This window comes from Triturus cristatus, chromosome 3_1 (genome assembly GCF_964204655.1).
Source record: "Triturus cristatus chromosome 3_1, aTriCri1.1, whole genome shotgun sequence".
Lineage (NCBI taxonomy): Eukaryota > Metazoa > Chordata > Amphibia > Caudata > Salamandridae > Triturus > Triturus cristatus.
In genome coordinates, this window is record NC_140583.1 from 615,172,301 (window position 1) to 615,193,834 (window position 21,534).

The 21,534-nt window shown below is 47.2% G+C and overlaps 2 protein-coding genes across 2 annotated transcripts in view; one reads left to right on the forward strand and one right to left on the reverse strand.

Annotated features, from left to right (window-relative positions):
* SELENOS (selenoprotein S) overlaps positions 1-21,534 on the reverse strand; it is a 136,841-nt gene that overhangs the window by 70,885 nt on the left and 44,422 nt on the right. The gene's annotated exons all lie outside the window — the stretch shown is intronic.
* Positions 4,560-21,534, forward strand: part of LOC146860635 (uncharacterized) — a 29,830-nt gene continuing 12,855 nt past the window's right edge. Inside the window, exon 1 of the mRNA XM_085644547.1 lies at positions 4,560-4,678. Within this exon, the coding sequence (XP_085500673.1) occupies positions 4,589-4,678 (90 nt within the window). The 5' untranslated portion in view covers positions 4,560-4,588. The remainder of the gene's footprint in view (positions 4,679-21,534) is intronic.

Genomic DNA, 21,534 nt, shown 5'->3' on the forward strand with positions numbered 1-21,534 from the left:
TGTTGTGTTGTGGTACCTGATCAGGCGCCGGGACGCCCCTTGGCTGGGGCAGCTGTGCGCCTTATAAATACTATTAACATAACATAACATAACAATGTCCAAGTCAGAAGGGTCACACTCATGCATCTCGATAGGTTATCTAGACAGAAAATCTGCAATAACATTCTTTTTGCCAGGAACATGCACAATCTGGTAAATGTAATCTTGTAACCGCAAGGACAATCTAGCAATTCTAGCTGAATCATTAAAAATTCCTTCTGTAGTAAGTAACTTGACTAATGGATTGTGATCAGTACGTATCACACAGGGTCGAAAAGCACGAGACCCGAATTGATGCCCTCAAAAACAGAGTTTCTGACTCGGACGATCGGCACACAGAATCTCAAGAGCAGCTGCTACAGATGGACAAAATACTCTCGCTAATAAAAGCAAGAATGAGGATTCGGAGGCCAGATCCAGGCATAATATTGTCAGAATTACAGAAATTCTGGAAACGACCACCATACCAAACATGGAGAAGTACATGGAAGCCATGCTGCGTGAACTCTTTGGCAGCAAACTTTCCAGTATGTTCCTGATCGAACGGTCCCACTGCTCACTCCGTCCCAGACCATCGGTGGGAACACCACCCCGTTCAATTTGGTCACGTCTCTTAAATTACCAGGATCGCGATACAATTCTCAGGCAAGCACGTGAACTCGGCTCCATCCAATACCAGGGCAATACCATATCCTTTTATACGGAATTCACCCAACTGGTCCAGGCGGCTCGCAGGGAATTTGCCCCAGTCAAGAAACTGCTCCAACAGTCAGGAACCAAGTATGCTCTTCTGTACCCAGCAAAGCTGTGGATACAGCTGGAGGGCAAGCCTCACTTTTTCACGGACGCAAAGGCAGCACTGAAATTAGCCAAATATGCTGGCAGGTCAAAGAAATCTACGCAAACGGAAGATAAAGTATTGTCAGAAGGACATCTGAGTGAAAATACGGTTTCCCAATTACTGCATGATTCCCGTATACTACTGTTACAGGTCATCCCTGCTTTCTACTGTGTCTCCCCTTAAGCTTAACTTCATCATGTGGTAAGCTGTTGTTACGTCAATATAATGCTGTGTCAGTACTTATTGCTCTATCCACCGTTATGGGTTCACAGCCTGAAATATTGTACGGTTCGGCCACCCAGCCTTTACTGAAGGGTTGTACGTCGGTAACTTGACGGTCCCCTGGGATAATTACCTTGCACTCCGTTTGCTACCTGTGTATATTGCTTTGGAGGGTTTTTATCGGGGGACAACTACTACCTAATTGGGGGGTTGGTGTGGGAGGGGATTAAGTTGTTGTTTGTTACCACAAATTGTCTTGCTGTAGTTGCTCACACTGCAAGTCCAAACCGAGTCACAAGCGAAGCCGACACACACCGAGGCTCAACGACACTGCAAACCAACTTGCCTGATCTGCCTGCCACACAGGGAGTAACCCATTGAGTCACAGCTCCCTCAGCAACACACTAAACAATCCCCAATCTGCTAGCGTGGTGTACCTAAACTGCGTCACTTGGAACGTTAGAGGTATAAACGACTACAGGAAAACTAGGCTGATACAATAATATCTGACCAGTCATAAAGCAGACATTTGGCTCCTACAGGTGACTCATCTGAGGGACACCTCCCTATCAAAGCTAAAAGCAAACAGATGGGGGAGACATATTGGCATCTACCTACTCCAATTATTCCAGAGGAGTAGCGATCCTACTTCGTAGAGGTCTCCCGTGGACTACAGATCGCATCATAATAGACCCCGAAGGCACATATATTCTACTGAAGGGTGGGCTATATGGGAAACAGGTTATGATAGTCAACACATACGGTCCAAACACGGATAACCCAGAATTTTTTAATCATATATGGTCAGAGATTCAGCTACTTGGACAATCCGTGATACTTTGGGGAGGTGACTTTCATGTGATCCTGTCAGAACACGCAGACAGCGTAGGTGCATCCCATAGCAATCACCCACAGGCAGCTGCTACACCGCGTACCCTGATGGATGACAACCACCTAGAAGACACCTGGCGTCTATTGCACCCTAATGTAAAGGAGGGCACATGCATGTCACAGCAGCACGGCGCTTGGTCCAGATTAGACTTTTGGCTCACATCCAAAGACATGCACACTTGGGTTGTAGAGGCTGCACATCTCCCACGCACATTATCAGACCACGCACCAGTGTTCCCACAGTCCTCTGCGCGACATTTTGCGTGGCGGCTTCCACCGAATGCTCTTTGATGCCGTATTTAAAGCGGAGATACGTAAAAACATGATAAAATTCTTTGAGCTAAATGCAGACTCAATAGATTCAGTGGGCACATTATGGGAGGCCTTCAAGGTAGTGATTCATGGGGCTTGCACAGCCCAGCAGTCGAGGGTTCTGAAAGACATACACAATACCCTAACAAACCAAGAGAGAGACATTTGCACCCTAGAATGCAAACACTTTCAATCGCGGGAACCTGAGCTACTGGCTCAAATACGGGAAAAGCTCACGGCCTTCCAGGATGAAGCTGAAAGAGAAACCAAATTCCTAAATAAATCTGCGCAGGCCCCCTGCCCTCAGTCCCTCCAACAGCGCCCTCACCATGTGCCCCTGGGAGGACAGTCAATCTCCGTTCTTCACTTGCAGATGCATTAACATGCTAATGCAGGACCCAAGAATTTAACCCACCATTCATCCTATTATAAACGTCAGGGCCCTGCAGAGGTACGATCTCCCAGTGGCTTTTTCCTGTGGGCTGCTTACCTCAGCCCAGTATGCCCTGAGAACAGCGGTAGCTCTACAACATACGTCTGCCTTACACACTAGGCCCTCCGCGCTCAAAGATGATATATTCTCCGTAGCGCACACCGGGTGAGATCGGCTCAATGGAGTACATTAAATTGTGCCAGTTCAACTTGATACTCCAGGGGTGTAGGATAGATTAGTGTCCAGCCCGTGTCATTTATTTTCCTATTCAAGTAATAAGACAGTTTTTCTCTGACATGTGAAATCTGCTTTGGCCGCTGTATTTGAGTCTACCCATTGTTACTATATTCTTAAGGCCTGGTACTCAAATGTTTGTAGGAGGACACACCCACTTCACCCGGTTCCACCCACTTCCTCCACTGGCTCCACCCAAATCCTCAAATGGCACTGCAGTAAGCCCGATATAATACCACTGTCAATATCAAGCGCACCACACTCCAGGAGGTGTAAGCACACAGTTGAACACCAGTGGATAGTCACACCCTCAGCAGCAGGGTCTGGGCTGCACCATATTTTCAGAACGAACTGAACCAACAAGTGAGACGAGTCACCAGAACCACAGGCTACACATCTCAAGCCCTAGCAGGAGCTTGGTGAAGACCTTGCCAATGGAGTCTCGGCTGGAGATGAAGAGTGAGGATTCCACTTCGCTGCCAGCTGCATTCCCCCTACTACACAATAAATTAACTGTACAAATAGCTTAAATTGTTAAATGTGTTCTAGTCATATCCTACCTGTCCCTTTTTTGAGGCTCTCACTGGACCTCTCATAACAATTTGTGTTGTGTCTGAATTGCTTTACCCACAGATGGGGAAGGACCTTGCCGTCACGTTGTTTCCACTTCCAGTTCTTTCAGGTTTTATTTGTTCCTCATTCTTCTGTTTTTGCTGATAAGTACTTGGATGCATAACCACTCGGTCTCAAGCAGTGTGCTGCTCGGTGCCTCACCTGGACTAGGCACAGCTATCACATTAAACCACCACATGGCCACGGGGTTTGGCAAAGCCGAGCAGCAAGATGGCCGCTCACTGAGAGGGCTCTGCCGGCAGAGCCTAATAATCCTGCATATATCCGTTTACATCAACGGCGCTGTTACACCACAACACAAGGAGCACTCATCTTATGGCAGTGTGCACCGGAATCAGTCGCCTCGGATTGTGGGGGCACTGCCTGAACCGCTCCCAAGGCGCGCCGACCTGGGCCTGGTGCGGCCTTCCACGCTGGGACCCGCAACACCATCAAACCCTGCGAGGCGGGCTCGGCCGCTCACTCCGTCCCCCGCTGACCCCGCAGGGCTGCGGTGCTTAAATTCTTCAACCGACTCCACATGCAGAATGCAACATAGGATAGATGATTTGCTGTTCCATTACTTGCTTCACAGTTCACAAACCACTGCTAGCCTGAAAGGGCGGGGACGGATCACGTGACGGGGAACATGGCGGTTGGCTGACGCCGGTCACGGGAGCGCCTGAGCAAAAGATGAGGGAATCTGATATTGGAGGCTCGAAGTGAAAAGCAGTTTGTGCGGTGCATATTTAAACTATACCTGATTTGAGCCCGCTTCAGGTTTTTGAATGGGCGCAGCTACGGAGCCAACTGTCATAGGTGCTTGGAAAGGGAAATGATGTTGGGCAGCTGCATCGCTGAGAAAGTCTCGAGCTGTAACAGTTTTGGTTGGTTTCCTGTTCTGCAGTGGCAGAGTCAGAACTAGTCCTTCGTCTCCTGAAGGCAAATGCAACAGTTCGTTCTGCGGCAGTCCAGAAGTACGCTGTGTCGGCCCAAGTTCTATCATGGCTAGCGAGAAGATAATACAGCAGCAGAAGAGCGTGAGGGAGATTGTGGTAAAATGGAGGTGGATGGAAAACGACCTCCCCTCTCAGGTACCTTTTCTCCCTATGAGTGCGGTGGATGAGGAGGTGGGGGCTGACTGTCTGAAAGGGAGTGTTGGTGCAGTCGTCCAGCAGGGATAAAGTTGGTAATGCTCTCCCTGGTAAAGAATTAAAAAACCCTTGTGCAAAGAACAGATACCATTTGCGTACGGTGTCCGAGAGGAAAAGCGTACTTGGAAGGGTAAAGGACGCTTTAACTAGAGAACCACAGGTAGTATCCCCTGTAAAAAAAAATGTCTAGAGGGGCGGCGAAAATTAAGAGGTGTGGGCCAAAGGAAGGGCGGTTACCCCCTAAGCCTCCTCCATCTCTTAGGTCCTATTTTAAAATAATGGAGCAGGTTGCCACCTCTTCGCAGAAAGTAGGGAGTAAAGAGATGGAGACCTTTTCCCAGTTAGAACCGTTACTGTTTGAAAATCGTTTTCCCTGTTGGCAGGAAATTCTGGAGATAGTCAAGGAATGGAAGATCGCATAACAGGGGAGAGGGCTACAGATAAGAATCCTAGCCCAGCGCAAGATGATGGAGGGGCGGAGGTTGGGGCGGTGTATTATCCTCAAGCGATGTCTCTCCCAGGAATCCATCTAGAGAATCTATTTTCTACCCTGAGACAGGATATCTTGGGGAAGTTTGAGATCTCCGAAGGCAATCAAAAGGGCATCCAGGAAAATGTGAGATTCTTGAGGGATAATTAGATGATATAGCTCAACGCACCTCAGTTTTGGAAGATGAGGTAAAGACCCTGTCTACCGTCATGGCTGAGAATACCAGCGATATTGCAAGCCTTAAAACTCAAAATAAGGTATTGCAGGAAGACCTGGCGAGGCTCGAAATACATGCCAGGCGTAACAATGTGAGGCTTCTCAATATTCCTGAAAACTCAGAATAGAATGACATTAAAGGATTTGTCTGTAAACTTCTGGGAGAAGGACCACTACAGGATAGGGCGGATATTGACTTGGATCGAGAAATTCAAAGAGTGCACAGAGATCCTTTTAGGTTAGATCCAACAAGCAAAGCTCCTAGAATTTTTTTATTTTTTTTAAATATTTTATATTGATTTTGCAAACATTAATAAACCTGATCCACATTTATTCCTATTTTACATCTTAATACCTGAGGGTATTTACTACTTAACATACAATATACATTATTTCTGTGCCGTGTCCTTGCGAACGTAAACCTCTTTGTTTTGACATCCAGCCTATCCCACACAGCTCCCAGTAGCTGAACAATCCACCACCACATCTCCACAAAAGCCATCTTTTATTCACTTACGTCCGAGATTGACTCGGCTCGTGGGGGTTCACATATATTGCCCCTGAATACGTTCCATTTTCCCCATATCTTGGAACACTTCTTGGGGCATCCCCTGTGCATGTACACCGCTCGTTCCGCAACCATGGCGTTATCCATGTCATTTCTCCAATGTTGATATGTGGGGGGCAGCCCCGAACCCCAGTTCTGTGCTATGTTACGCTTTGCAATTGTCATACCCAGTGTCGCCCATTCCTGCATCCTCAGGTTCAAGTCTGTTGGTTCCCATATGTTAAGGAGGCACCTCTTAGACTCCGGTGAGACCTCCGCCTCCCCCACTCTCGCAATTACCCTCATAACTTTTTCCCAGTAAGGTACAATCTGCGGGCATTCCCATATTATATGAAAAAATGTGCCTGGTTGCACACAGTGTCGTAGGCACAGGGGGTCGGGAGCTCATCCCAATTTATGCAACAGGATGCGTTTATAATATATGCGGTGAAGGATCTTTAGCTGTACAAGTTTGAGTTTGGAGGGGATCGCCACTTCTCTCGGTGATGCTAATGCCTCCTGCCACTCCGCTTCGTCCAGTGCACCCACGTCATCCCGCCAGTGGTCCCGTAGGGACGACGCGGGATCCAGCTGGTGATTTATAATTTTGCGGTAGGTTTGGGAAATGGCCCTTGTGGTCATGTGGTCAGTAAGGAGTCTATCCTCCAGTGGTGAGGCCTCCGGCAGCTGAGTATCTAGTGGTATTGTTTTTAGCAATGCGTGTCTAATCTGCATATATCTGAAAGTTTCGGTTGGGGCCATGTCATACTTTTCCCTCAGTTGTGCAAAGGGAATGACCCCGCCTTTTACTCAAAGGTCTCCTATTTTTGAAATGCCTATAAGGTCCCATTGTTTGAATCCCTTGGTGTTGTACAGCTTACCCAGTCGTTGGGTTTCCCAAAGCGGTGTAGCCTGCGTCAATCTACCCTCCCACCCTAGCGCTCGCTGCGCAGTGTGCCATATTTTGACTGTGTGCGCTGTCGGGCCCATGAGGTTGTTGCTCCTTGCATTCGTATATAGGGCCCTTAGTATGTGAGCAGCCGGCAGGACATATCTGTCTAGTCGGAAAGCTGGTTCTGCCTGTGGTGCAGGTATCCACTGGTTTATAATCATAAGTAGCGCAGCCCAATAATACAGTTTTATATTGGGCAGAGCGATCCCTCCATCATACCAGCTTCGATTCAACTTGTGCATCGCTATACGCGCCGGCTTTCCGTCCCCCAGTAAAGTAGTGACTTCCGCCTCAATTGCCTTGAAATATTCCAAGGGGACCGGAAACGGCGTGTTCTGTAGGGCATACAGGAATCTTGGCAACGCCATCATTTTAAAGAGGGCGGCTCTACCCAACAGCGTCCGTGGGAGAGACCTCCAGTGTTTCACATCATGGCGGAACTTGTCGAGTGGTTTCGTGAGGTACTCCTCAATGAAAAGTGTTTGTTGGGGTGTGATATATATTCCAAGGTATTTGAATCCCCTGGCCGCTACTTGCAGTTTACAGCCGGGCGGTAGCATCGGAGCAGGCCCGTATAGGACATATAGTAGGGATTTCTCCCAGTTTATCGTGTATCCGGAAACCTGTCCATACACGGTGCAGATGTCTAGCAAGCTAACGATGGAGCGTGCCGGGGACGTCAAGTAAAACAAAACATCATCCGCATAAAGCGAAATACGGTCTTCCCATACCATCTCCCACTTCATCCCGCGGATTATCTGATCCGGTCATATCCACGCCGCCAGTGGCTCCAGTATTAACGCAAAGAGAAGCGGCGACAGAGGACAGCCATGCCTCGTCCCCCGGCCTAGTGGAAATTCTCCTGAGATATGCCCATTCGCCACCACTTGCGCCAAGGGTTTTGTATATAAGAGTTGGATCCATGCTCGAAATTTAGGGCCGTAACCCATTCGTTGGAGCACTGCAAATAAAAATGGCCATTCAACGAGGTCAAACGCCATGCGTGCATCCAGTGATAGGATTACCGCGTCTTCCTGTATGGTAGATATGCGGGACATTACTCCGTTCAGACGTCTAAGATGGAGGGCTATATTACGCCCCGGCATAAAGCCTGATTGGTCCGGGTGTATTAGTGTGGGGAGGAGCGGTTGCAGTCGCAGCGCCAGTGTTTTTGCCAATATTTTGGCTTCTGCGTTAATTAGGGATATCGGACTTAGGACGCACATTTCTGCGGCGGTTTACCCGATTTATGTATGACTACGATGGTGGCTAAACGTTGATCCCACGGCAGTATTCCCTTCTGCAAACTATCATTGTACATATTGAGCAAATGGGGCACCACAATGGTGGCCGTTTAAAAAAAAAATTCTCCTGGTATTCCATTAGGCCCCATCGCTTTCCCTGTGTGGAGCGCCCCCAACGCCCGCACCAACTCGTCCTCGGTCAGAGCCGCCTCTAAGTCCTGCATTTCTGTATGCGATAAAGTAGGTAAGCGAATGTCACGGAGAAAGGTTACGTTTTCGGTTATGGTTGCCGTGGCTGTGGGTGTATAGATGTTTTGGTAGTGGGTCGCAAATGTGTCCGCTATTTGTTGTGGGTCTGCCGTGGCAGAGCAGTCATTCCTCTCTAGCTGGGACACCCAGCGACTTGCCTTTTCCCGTCTGTCTAGCCAGACCAGAAGCCTACCTGTTTTGTCCCCCATTTCGTAGATTGTGTGCTGCGTTGCCGTGTTTCGAGCTTTTGCAGCCTCCCATGCGTATGCCCTATACTCCTGTTGTGCCAGAGTCAGGTTAAGTGTCATGGCGTCTGTTATATTGGTGGCATGTGCAGTTTCAGCCCGCAACACCTCCTGTTCCAGGGTGTCTAGGTGTAGTCGCTGCTCTCGTTTATGGTTAGTAATTAACGAGATGGCTTGCCCACGGAGCACTGGTTTGTATGCCTCCCAAAGTGTGATGGGGGATGCCACCGAATGTACGTTTTCAATGAAGTAGTGTCTCGTAGCCTGCGAGAGAACCTTGCCTATCGTGGGGATCTTAAGATACCCGGGGTAAATAGGGAAAAGTCTTCTTCGACCCGGTACACCTGAGAGGTAAACAAGTTGAACAGGGGAGTGGTCTGAAATGCCTTTCAGCAAATGGGATACCTCCAAATGTGTTCCCGGGGTCATTGCGAGTGTGAAAATGTAATCAATCCGCAAGAGACTATTATGGGCGCCGGAGTGGAAAGTGTATTGTCGTTCAACTGGGTATTTTACGCGCCATACATCAATAAGCCCCAGAGCGTCTATAAACTCCTTCAATCTACGTGTAGTGTTGGTAGGGCCTCTGGGAGGTGTGCGGTCCACCATGCAGTCCATCGTGGCATTGAAGTCCCCTCCCATTATCAGTTCTACTGGTGGGAGGTTAAGTAAGAATTTTCCCAGCTCTTGAAAGGCCACCTGGTGGAGTGCGGGTGGAACGTAGACTGAGACCAAGTTGTAATCCCTACCTTCCCATTGACATGAAACCGCAGCAAAACAGCCCTGGTTGTCAGTCCACGATCCATTAAAGATCAGAGGGTAGCTTTTATGAACCAGTATCCCCATTCCCCGGGACCCGGTGGTAAATGCCGAATGGGCCATCATCTTGAACCCCCATCTATCCAAGGCTCTACAGGCTGTTCCCACCAAATGGGTTTCTTGAATCAGCGCGACTGCGGGGGCTTTACGTTTTAAGTATTGGAGGACCAGCCCTCTTTTAATTTTATTACCCAGTCCATTGACATTCCAGGATATAATTGGCAAGGGGGTGCCTGGCCCCTGGCCCCCCCATTGACAGCGAGTGGTTGCCTGTGTCCTCAGGTCGCGCTAATGTGTGTGCCATGTGTTAGTTTCGCAGTTAAGCCTTGCAATGTGTTTCACAGTAGACAAAGCAACAGTGTATATCATGGAATACCTTCTAATAGTTTGTGGATCTAAAACTATAAAAACAAACTGAACCTCTTAAACTGAGACCCATTCTCTGCCCCCCTCCCTGCCCGGCGGTTCTGGAACTGCCCGCCACCCCAACTGAGCAGAGTACTTTAACCCCAGAACTTGCACCATGGTAAGGGGTGTGAGACTTCCGAGGATCCCCTGGAACCCCCCCTCCACTGGGGGAGGATATATTGCCACGGCCACTATTACCAATCCCGCTCATACCTGTAAGGTGCGCTCTTTGTTTGGTGACCACCGCCGCCATATAATCCGGGTAAAGCGTGACGGTACTATTGTCAATCCGGAGAGGAGGGGCTATTCTTGCCGCTTGCAAAATTGCGTCACGGTCCCGAAAATTGAAGATGCGTGCCAAAATGGGTCTGGGTGGAGCTCCTGGGCGCGGTCGTCCACCTGGTAAACGGTGCGCCATCTCCACCGAAAAGAAACTGGACAAACCCCGTGGTTGTAGCTGGTTCTTGATTAAGTCTTCCACAAAGAGATCCAGTGCTGGGCCTCCTGTAGTTTCCGGTACGCCAACAAGGCGAACGTTATTGCGGCGCGAGTGTCCTTCCTGGTCATCCAGCTTAGCCATATGATCTTGTTATCCGCTTCCAGGCGTTTCACTTGTCGTTGCAGTGTCGCCGTTTCGTTGGAAAGCACAGTTGTTGTGGTTTCAACCTCCAACAGTCTGTCCGTTAGTTTTGAGAAATCAGCACGTCTTAGTGAGATATCTGTAGAGATTGAGCCAATGGAGGATTGCACATTCTGTAGGGCCGCCATTACGTCCCTCAGCGCAACTTCATCTGGTTTGTCCTTCGTTGGGGTGGCCACCTTGACTCCTTCCGTCCGAGAGGACTCCGGTGGTTCTTTATTATATGCATATTTTTCTAGCCGTGTCGTTGAGTGGCCTCTCTGGCCTCTGCCTCCCATCCTCTATCCCGCACTGGCTGCACCACTACGGGGTACGGACAGTAATCACCGCTGCCTGCCGTGCAAATAGCTCCGCACGCGGCCTTTCGGGTTTCCTGCCATTCCCTGCTCAGCGTTTCAGTCCCGCTCCTCTTGTAGTGGGCGCTTCCGTTGCGCTTGAGCTGCGAGCCTGCCCTCGGCGCCCTCCGCCCGCAGTCAACCGATGTGTCCCCCGTGGGGTTATGGCACCGTGGGATGAGCCGGTGCTGGCAAAACACGGCCACAGACATGCCGGGGACTCAGCGCTCAGGCAAAGCCGGAACTGGCTTGTACTTCTTCCTCTCTGAGGCCACTTGTAATGCCAGCTATGTTTGTGTGATGCAGCCGCCTGTGTGATCATCCACTACTTCTGCTTGCTATGCAGGTAGGAATAGGAGCAAGGACACAGACACAGTTAAGGAGTTCGTACTGGGGCGTGCCTTGAAGGAGCATTCCTTGAAATATGGATACCTCAGCTACCAAATAAGATCTGATGTTGGGAAGAGAACATCGCAGAGACAATGGGAGCTGGGTTCAAAAACGAATGATTTACGAAGCAAAGGCGCCCAGGTGCAGATGAAGTTTCCTGCGATGTTGCGGATAATGTGGCGGAACAAAATGCATAATATCAGGGAGCTAGAGGAGGCGGATGCCTTTCTGGCCTCGATGGATGGATGTGCATAGTAGAATACTCAATAACTTGAGAATTTTCTTCCTCTTTTTAGTTTCAGCCACATTGAGCAGAACTTACGCAGAAAACTGTAATATAATTTTGTTGTATCTTAGTCACGCTTTATTTATTTTTATTTTTCATTAACCAATCTGAAAGGATTTCCTCTCTAAGCTTGGGAGGTCGCGAAAGGCAATCAATTTGCCTAGGATAGGGAAGGGGGTTCCCGAGGAGGGTGGTGGGGTACACTGGGTGGTGGGAGCATAGAGAGAAAAAATTAAGATGTCATATGTCCATAAGGTTTTAGTCTTGGTAGGTTTCTTAATCTCCCCTGGGGTGTCAGTTGACTATGATGTGGATGTATGAAGACTGGGGGTGGAAAAGGGAAGAGGAGTAGATTAAATCTGGTTCATTTTATGTCATGAAATGTTAATGGTCTGAGGTCTAGACGGAAGTTGGCCCGGGAGACACATTTGGAATGAGAGGAGTGTGGGTCTTCCTTTAATAAATTAGGCTGGGTTCAGGAAATAGTCTGTTCCGACCAGAGAGGCAACTCAAGAGGGGTGGCTATAATTATTAGAAATAATTCAGGCATTAAGTTGTTAAGGTATGAATCGGACTCCTCCGGGAGATGGCTGGTTGCTATCTTAATGGTGCAGGGGATGCCATTAGTATGTGCCAATTATTATGGCCCAAATGATGATTCCCCAGAAGCGTTAGTGAAATTGGAATTGTGCCTTTTACAGGCTACTACACCTGTAATAATTGGAGGAGGCTTCAATATAGTGCAAAATAAGATTCTGGATAGAACCTCTAAAGTCAAATATGTTAGCACCCCGAAAACCCTAGCAATTTTACCATGATATACAAGTTTAATTTGGTTGACAGGTTGGCGAAGTAGGATGGGGGAGGTAAGAGATTTTACTTTCGACAGCAAAAAATATGGCCACCACTCTCGCATCGACTATTTCCTGATAGACCAAGATCTATTAGGAGAGGTAGAGGATGTTAAACATCTGCCTGCTATTCTTTCAGACAATTCGGCAGTTTTACTTTCCCTCAGGGATCACTCTAAAGCTGGTCTGAAAAGATGGACCTTAGATAGGACTATTCTGGTGCATGAGAGGGGAGTATTAAGTATAAGTGATCAGGCTATGGTATTTTTTCAGGCTAACATGGGCACCGCTAAAATTAAAGTAATCTGGGAAGCGCTTCTTAAGGGCAATAGGCAGCTCAGTAATGGTGGGGGTGAGGCGGGCATTGCAGATGAAAGAGGATGGACAAATTAAATTGATCAAGTGTAAGGAATAGGACCTCCAAAAGGCATCATTGGAGGGATCTATTAGAGTTGCTTGTCTTAGCAAAGAATTATAACAACTCCAGGCGGAATATCAGGGGCAACTTGACAAAAGATTGTTTGATATGTGGAGAATAAGTAAGCTGTGCCATATTTCATATGGAGAAAGGTGTGGCTCACTCCTGGCCTGGAAAGCAAAAACGGAAAAGTCGAGAAACCTAATTCGAAACCTGAGAGATGGTGAAACTGGAGCTCTATTAGATACGAATTTTGAATTGTGTGAAGAAGCCAGTAGGCATATGAATGGATTATATAGTGATGATATTTCACCTGGGAAGTAGACTATAGAGGCCTGGCTGGAGAAGATTGAGCTCCCGAGTCTAAATAATGATCAAAAGAGGTTTTTAGAGGCAGAGATTACGGGGGACGAAGTCACGACGCTGATTAGGACAATGGCAGGGGGAGAGGCTGCTGGCCCTGATGGCCTCCCTGTTGAGATCTATTCTAATCTCCTAGACATCATTGTCCCAGTGCTCAAAAATCAATTTAATGCCATATTTCTTGATGGGGGGGAAAAGTCCCGCAGTCATGGGCCCGAGGCCACTGTCACTTTAATCCTGAAACCAAATAAAGATCCCTTGGTAGCGGACTCATCTAGGCTCATATCCTTATTGAATTCGGATTATAAGGTGATTTCAGGGATATTGGCCTGTAGGTTCTCCCAGGTCATTAAGGGGGTTATACATAAGGACCAAAGAGGTTTTATCCCTGTGACGCAGCTGAACAAGCTCAATTTTCTGATGCTGGGAGTGGTTGATTTGGCCGAAACCCAGAACTTACCTGGAACAGTAGTAGCTGTAGACGCTGCAAAGGCGTTTGACCAAGTCCACTGGCCCCATCTGTGGGAGGCGGTAAACATTTTTGGGTTTCCGCAGAATATGATAAGGACCGTTAAAAACCTATACTATATGCCTAGAGCTAAGGTGTTGGTTAACAGGTTTTTATCAGATTGGTTTAGTATCACACGAGGTCACAGGCAGGGCTGTCCTTTGTCCTCACTTTTATTTAATCTTTATATAGAACCGTTTGCCTCCCTGATTAGAGCGGATCCCTATAATCTTCCGTTTAAATCTGCAGGCTTGGAGGCAAAACTGGCACTGTATGCTGACGATCTTATACTCTATACCACCAATCCAAGGGTGGCAATCCCCAATTTAATGGTCAAGGCAGAATCCTTTGGGAGAGTTTCAGGTTATAAGGTGAATAGTGGGAAGGCTGAAATCATGGAGTGGAATCAAACTAGGCAAAGCCGGGGGATTAAGTCTCAAATGCGGTATCTGGGCGTTTTAATTACGCAGAAGCTGGAGGATGTTACTAAAGTTAATTGGAAAAAAGTTAGTGAAGAGGTTGTGAGGCTTTTGGTACGGTGGGCAAATCTACCCTTAAATATCTACGGCTGGGTCAATCTCATAAAAATGATTGTCCTCGCCAAGATAACTTTTCTTTTTAACTCTATTCCCCTAGGGAGAGGTAGCCAAACTACAGGGGAATATTGGCAGCTTTATCTGGTCCTCTAAGGGATCAAGGATATCTTGGAAAAAGCTTAGGAGGAGGCTGGAGAAGGGGTGGGGGGGTTGGCCCTCCCGGATTTAATGACATATTGCTATGCATTTCACTTTAAGAATTTTCGTATGTTGATAGATAAGGTTGACCAGTGTTCCATGGGGAAAACCTTTTAAAGCAATGTTAAGTAGATTGAGGGGTGGGCAGAGTCATTTTTTTTTTAAGATATGGGGACCCAAAGTACTTCAAGAAGGTGAGGCTGAAGATTTTGCAGGGGGCCCTGAGAACGTGGGTGTTCTTCCGGACAAAACTAGGAGTTCCTTATTATTCTTCCAGGGCCCAAATTTGGGATTCTCCGGGAACCCCTGAGTGCTTGAGAGACCAGCTTAGTCTGTCATTAAAATCTGCAGGATTACTCCGCGGGGGGATCTCAAAGAGGCCTCATCTTTGGTTAGCTGGGAGTTTTTGAGCAACTGTACCGGGGGTAATTTAACAAGATTGAAGTATAATCAAGTTTCCTCATGGTGGGCAAGACAGAACTGGGTGGAGGAGGATGAAGATGCCTGGCTAGGTCAGGCGATGAGAATATGCCCTTTAAAAAAGGAAGTATCTTTGTGGTATAAGGCTCTGGTAGAGGCTGATGATAACCTGGACTTGGATATCCCAAAGCTTTGGCCTGAAGATCTAATGAGTGAAAATGTGAAAGACGTTTGGCTGGACTCTTTCGCGAATTTACAAGCAGTTGTGAAACCCGCTGCGCTTAAGCGTAACCATCTTTTTACTGCATACAGGGTTTACTGGTCTCGAGCCAAGTTGTCGAGAATTACTGGAACCCCGTATTTTTGTCCAAGATGTGAGCACCCCTCGGCGGATGACATTCAAATTTTTATGACGTGCCCAAAGATTTCCAGTTATTCCATTAAGATATGTAAGTTCCTGGGAGAAGTAACGCGTCAACAAGATAAGGTAAGCCCAATTCTTATACTGTTTGGGCTCTATCAGACGATTCAACACGAATAAACTTGGTTATCTCCAGATTTATTTTTTATTTGATCCTCCTGGCGAGACGAGAGATTTGAAGCAATGGAAATCCGCAAACCCACCCTGTCTCCCTGACTGTATTAAAAATATAATCAGTACAAACCTGTTTGACATGGCTTGTGATCCCAGAAGCCGGGAGAAGGTTTGGGCTTTATTGGTAGAATGGAGTATATGTCCGAGGAGGTCCGATGATTAAGCCAATAATTTGCTGTCGGTCCTGGTTCCCCCTTGTTTTTGCTACGGACACACTGTTGAAGGGATGGAAGTGGAAACAGCTTTCTTTTCTTGGATGGAGGGGCTCTGTTCTTTGTTGTAGTGGCAACTGAGATAAAAGCGCTTCTAGCATGAGATTGGCAGAATGAGGGGAAAAAAAAGACTGCTAGCATCATGTTACAAAATCATTACTTACTGGGTCTACCTTTTAGTTTTAATTAATCTGAGGCCTGCTGCACAACACCCTGTTTGCTTCTTTTGTCGGCTGCTTATTAGCGCTGCGGCTGTGAAATATGCTTGGGCAGGCCGCGGGCAAAAACACTGATCACTGATCAGATTTGGGAGTCAGGACACACACTTGGCGATTCGCCAAGGAGTGATGGAGCCTGGCTAATAATATATTTTGCAGGTGGTCATTGGTAGCACACTTACACTACTATGATTGATCGTAGGGACCTCTAACTTACGCTGAGGCAGGAACTCAGGCAGCTTCTGGTGGTGTGTGCGTGCGCCTAAAAATTAGGCGGGCGACCGCAACATCCAATTTGACATATTTTATGCACACAGACACGTGTGATATCAGCACTTCACCAGAGACAGCCGTATGAACTTAGTGAGAAGGCAGCAGCCAATACCGTGTGTAGACCCGGCCACAACAATGAAGTGCCAGTGCTAAGCACCGGAAACCACCGGCACAAATTAGGCACTGCATATCTGCCTTTTTTCCATGCAAAAGATGTTTAAGATCTATAAGTAGGCATCTTTTCACCTGTGCGCTATGCAGAGAAATCTTTTATTTAATGCGATGGCTTATTTTGCTGCACCAGCAAAATTAATCTACAGATGTTACAAACAAACATGAGCTTTTGAGTTACAAAGTACTGATTTATATAGGTATTTTACTGTCCATAAATGTCAGTCTGCAACACACTCTGAGTAAAGGTAAGCCATGGTGAATAGTGGATCGCATGGTACTTGCATAGTCAGTGCAAGGAAATTTCCTTGGGCATTTGCAGACAATTCAGCTTCCCGAGCAGAGGCCATAAGAGATGAAGTCCAGCTGTTTAATCTGTGCTGTTCGGATTACTCTAAATTTCCGTCAGTTTTTGTCTGTGACAAAATTTCTCCTTTACTGCACAGTATTCTTGATTACCAATTGCAAAAGACGTGTGGCAACTTAGAGTCCTAATGGTAGCCTTATTACCAAAATTATGCATGGCGTTTATTACCAGGTACCACATTGGCCATAAAAAGGCCCATGTAACAACCGCAGCAGGGCACGGCCACCATTAAATTAGGTGCTCTCTATACTAGTCGATGAAGATGTCTTGGAGGCCTGAAAGCTCCGACATATTTTGTAACAGATGTATGTTAGTAGTTAAAAGCTTTTTATTATAAAACAACTTTTTCAACTCAAAATGTTTGGACACAGTTTGAAAACGGCCATTAGCACTGAAATAGCCAAGAATTTGAATTATTTGGTAATTCATGAAAATAATCTCCCTCCTACTGAAGGATGGGAAAGAGCAACCCCATAGGCAGCGTTTACATCTTACTCCTCTTCCTATACCGTTTCCCAACTTGTATCTTAGCCTCCTTTTAAATTTGCTTCAGTTTATAATCTGCTTTTTAGGTCTCGCCTACGCAGCGCGCAAGCGCTGCTTTGGAGTGACCTCTTGGAATCACTCCGGACTTTTGGGGAAACTCGTGCATGCTCTGCACTGTTTCCAATGAGCACTCGTGCATGTACGGCGTTTACCTTGCGGGAGAGAGCAGCGGCGCCATCTGTTTGCAATTATCAAGCTCGCGCTTAGGAAACAGATGGCGCCGCTGCTCGCTCCCGCAAGGTAAACGCTGTACATGGACTGAGCCTCAAAGCCGCGCCCCCGTTCCCCACCGTGGCGTTGCCGGTCCCGCTCCACTCAAACCCCCTTGAGTGGTGCCCTCAGCGCCCACAGGCATCTAGAGCCCTCCACTCCTTTTGTTACTGCAGGAGAGCGAGATCTAGGCCCCCACCAATCAAATCACTCCCAGGGGTTCCTACCAGAGGCCCTAATTCTCAGAGCCTTTACTCACTGGGCCTCAGTGTCGTGATCTGCAGCTCTGCCAGTGTAGTAGTCCACGACAAGAAGCACATCATGTGCAGCAGCAGAGTCAGCCCGACCCTCGGCAGCACATTCTGCACGCCCGGGGCCATCAGCAAAGTGGGGCCTTCCTCCAGTCCGGCGTCCACCTCGGGCGTTCATAGGCCGCAGCTGCGGGCACAAGCATCACCGCACGGCCACCCCACCTCCAAGCAAGCCCAGGCGACACACAGGCAAACGCTCACGCGCTCGACTCCAGTCTCCGCCGTTCAGTAAAGCGATCGGTGGGCCGTCATCAAGGTAAGACAGCCTCGCCGACCTCACCAGGTGTGGTAGGCAGGAGAGGAGCTGGCACTCAGACCCAGGTTACAACGCTCCTCAGTTAATCCCCAGCCACGGCCTTCTCCAGTTTGCTCCAGCCTCCGTACCTTTAGGGGTCGCCAGGCTGTCTACAATATGGACTCAGACAGTCCTGCAACAACCGCGGCCACTGTCCTTTACCTCTCTGTTGCAGTTCCCAGCGGCAGCACGGGCTGTTGTCCGGTGCCACTCACGCCCGCTCGCAGCCCTCTGTCTCACTGTGCCATTATTGGCAGGCTGTCGGCCGACACCAATGGCAAATCACGCGCCGTGGCCTGATTCTCCCCAAGGAAGCAGCCTGGTGGACTCAGATGAACGGCTGGTGTGCCGTGTACTGCAACATGGTGCTCCGTGGCTCAGTAATGTATCGGATAATGGGGATAGGCAGCTGAGAGGGGCTAAAGCGCTTCCGCCATCTTTCCCCTGCAGGACACGCCCTTTTAACCTCGGCACCTTTTCTTGACTCAAAATATTTCAGTATGTAGACATCCTGCTGTCATTCTTAAAATCCTGATTATGCTACTGGTTATTCTTTTCATAGTATGCCAGTGCTGCAGTATCCTTTTGGAAACTGGTATTAAATTAAGAGTTTGTGCCTGCTTTATACGAGTCCTGAGCATCCAATTCAATTGTACGCTGCGATTCTCGTTTAGTCAGAACAGTTAAAACTGTTCTGTCCTAGTGAATGGACATCTTTGGTGTCTATATCCCCATAGATGTCTTGTAATCAACAAGGTCGGTCCCCTCAGGTAACACAAAAAGTCAAATCAATTTGAGATGCTGAAGGGCCTCATTTTCTGTTCTTTGCTTACCAAGCATGGCTCTGCCAGCAAGAGGAGGCAGAGTCACTCCAGTCTTACTAATCGTGACGTGCTATGAAGCGTCACGTGGTCTATTCTGGTGCTAAGTGCTGGGATACCTGCTTTGTGCGCTTATGGTGCGTGCACACCTCACTGTTATAGAGGAGCAGGAATGTCCTTAAAGTTAATGGACATGCAATGCCCACAAAGGCCAGAGATGGAGCACGGCTGATGAATCTAATCATGTGTCTCCTATAACTGCTGGGAGGCAGAGAAGGAAGTTTGTTTCATATGGAGGAAGTCTGACTTCTATAGATGGAGGTGATCCCCATTTAGAAGCTCACGGGTGAAGATACCACTGTCACAATTTCTCTGGGCTCCCTCAATCCTTTGCACCCTGCACTGACACTGCACCCCTGGCTGGTTGATACCATAAAAGTGGCCTAATTATCAATTCGGATCCTGACAAACTGAACCCATTAGCAAATCCCATGGCTAAAAGAAGCCCACGTTTAAATGGGGACAGTTTTGAATCTGTAAAGAGACCCTGTATATGTGTTTTGCAAGGTATGGGACACTGCCTGCATTTTTGTTTGCTGCAAGTAATGTTTGTGGTAATAGAAGAACACGCATTGGCATACCCAACAGGTCTCACCTTTGGGACCTTGTAAGTGTTTAGTTATCCAGCACAATATCCTTGGTGCAACATCATCAACTGATGCATGGCTCAACACTTATAAGGTCCCAAAGGCGAGACCAATTGGCTATGCCAATGCTTGTTCAAACATGTAGTTCAAGCCAAATGTGTCATACTTGTTACTGTGTACCATTTGTAGCATCAATACATTATTTGTAAAGGCAAGATGAACGGTATACATACACACATATATATATACACACACATATATATACACACACATATACATACACACACATACACACACACATACTTACATACATATATACACATACACATATATACATTCACACACATATATAGATACACACACATATACATACACACACATACACATACACACACACGTACACATAAACATATACACACACACATACACATACACACACATACATATTCCACAGCAGGATCCCAGGGGTACCACCATCCAAAGAAAGGCGCAACACCAGGAAACAGATTCCAAAGGCAAGGTTGAGAGTTAAATGACGATTTATTCAAGCATCAAGTGTCCAAATGCCGCGTTTCGGCCGCCTGACATGCGGCCTTGATCCACATATACATATATATATAAATAACGAACATCATACCAACATGGCACATTGGATTGTCAAATGGCTGAATAATTGTTAATCAGCTTTGGTAATATATCCAACTGTTGAATTATTTCTATATGTACATTTCTAACCGTGGTACGTTTACACACTGGTGTATTAGTATAGTTTCTCATGCAGACTTAAATCAATACATGGTTTTATTGTGCCACAATGCATTGATGTTCTCCTATTAGGTTGCAATCATAATGTTTCTTATTTAATCACTGTATTATAATTATTGATACATGGTGTAGACATACCTGATATTTCCTTTATGTCTATGATAAGGGTTGCTGTGACAACTATGGTGGATTGTGCCTCGCTTTTGCAATATAAGTAAACACTATAGAGGGACCAGATGTAGTGAAGAAGACGGTTTTACCCGTCGAAACACGTCTGGGCGTCCTTTTGAAATAAACATTTCTTTGATACATCGTCCCACGGTGTCAGCGCCTGTCTTCGTATGCCAGAAATTCAGGATTGGTTTAATATAAAGAGACTTTCCCCGAATCTCCACGCTGACCCTCCTCGCTTTGGTGTTCCTCGCTGCCGGAATCTGTTTGGACTTATCTTTTGAACAAGGAAAACGAAGAGCCCCCCGCAGCAGACATCCCAGGACCGAAGCATGAAACAAGCCAGCCAACAGTGAGTATCCTGTCTCTCGAGAACGCCGGAGGGCGATCTGAGTCCCAGGTAAGCTCTCTTGTGTGTTGTGCTAAGAAGCGGCTTCTTGAGTCCATTAAGGTGGCTGATGGGAGAGGTAGTCCCGTAATCGTTGACATACGGGCAGTGGGAATCAAAGAGAATTATCATTTCCCAAGGATGGCCAAGGATTGGATAAAGGAGCGAGAGGCCGCAGCAGTAGACATTTTTAGCGACAAAACTAATGCTACAGTCCTGCCTAATAAAAGCGGCATACCTACAGCACCGACAGGCAGTGATCTTAAAAAACTCACAGCAGAACTTGAAAAACTACGCAAGCATGAAGTTTCCAAATGGTGGGAATGTACATCTCTGAAACGTTACCTCGATGTGGGTCGTATCCCCAGGGGGCTGAGGATTTTAGTAGCACCCACGTACGAAAATCCAGACCCTGCAATGTTGCAGGAATGGGCAGAAAACAATGCGCAATCCTCCAGGAACATGTTACAGATCTTAATCAAGTACGCCACTACTGACAGAGAAAAAATATTGGTCAGAATTGAAGAAATCCACAATGAGCTTAAGAAATTGGACCCAGAAGAAGTCAACAAAAATCTTGATGAAATTAAAGTTAGAGTAATGAAACATGAACAAATCATCAAGGAACGTAAAGCCGTGAAATTTCAACAGGATAGAAATGACTATCTACAAGGAAGGATCTATACTATTT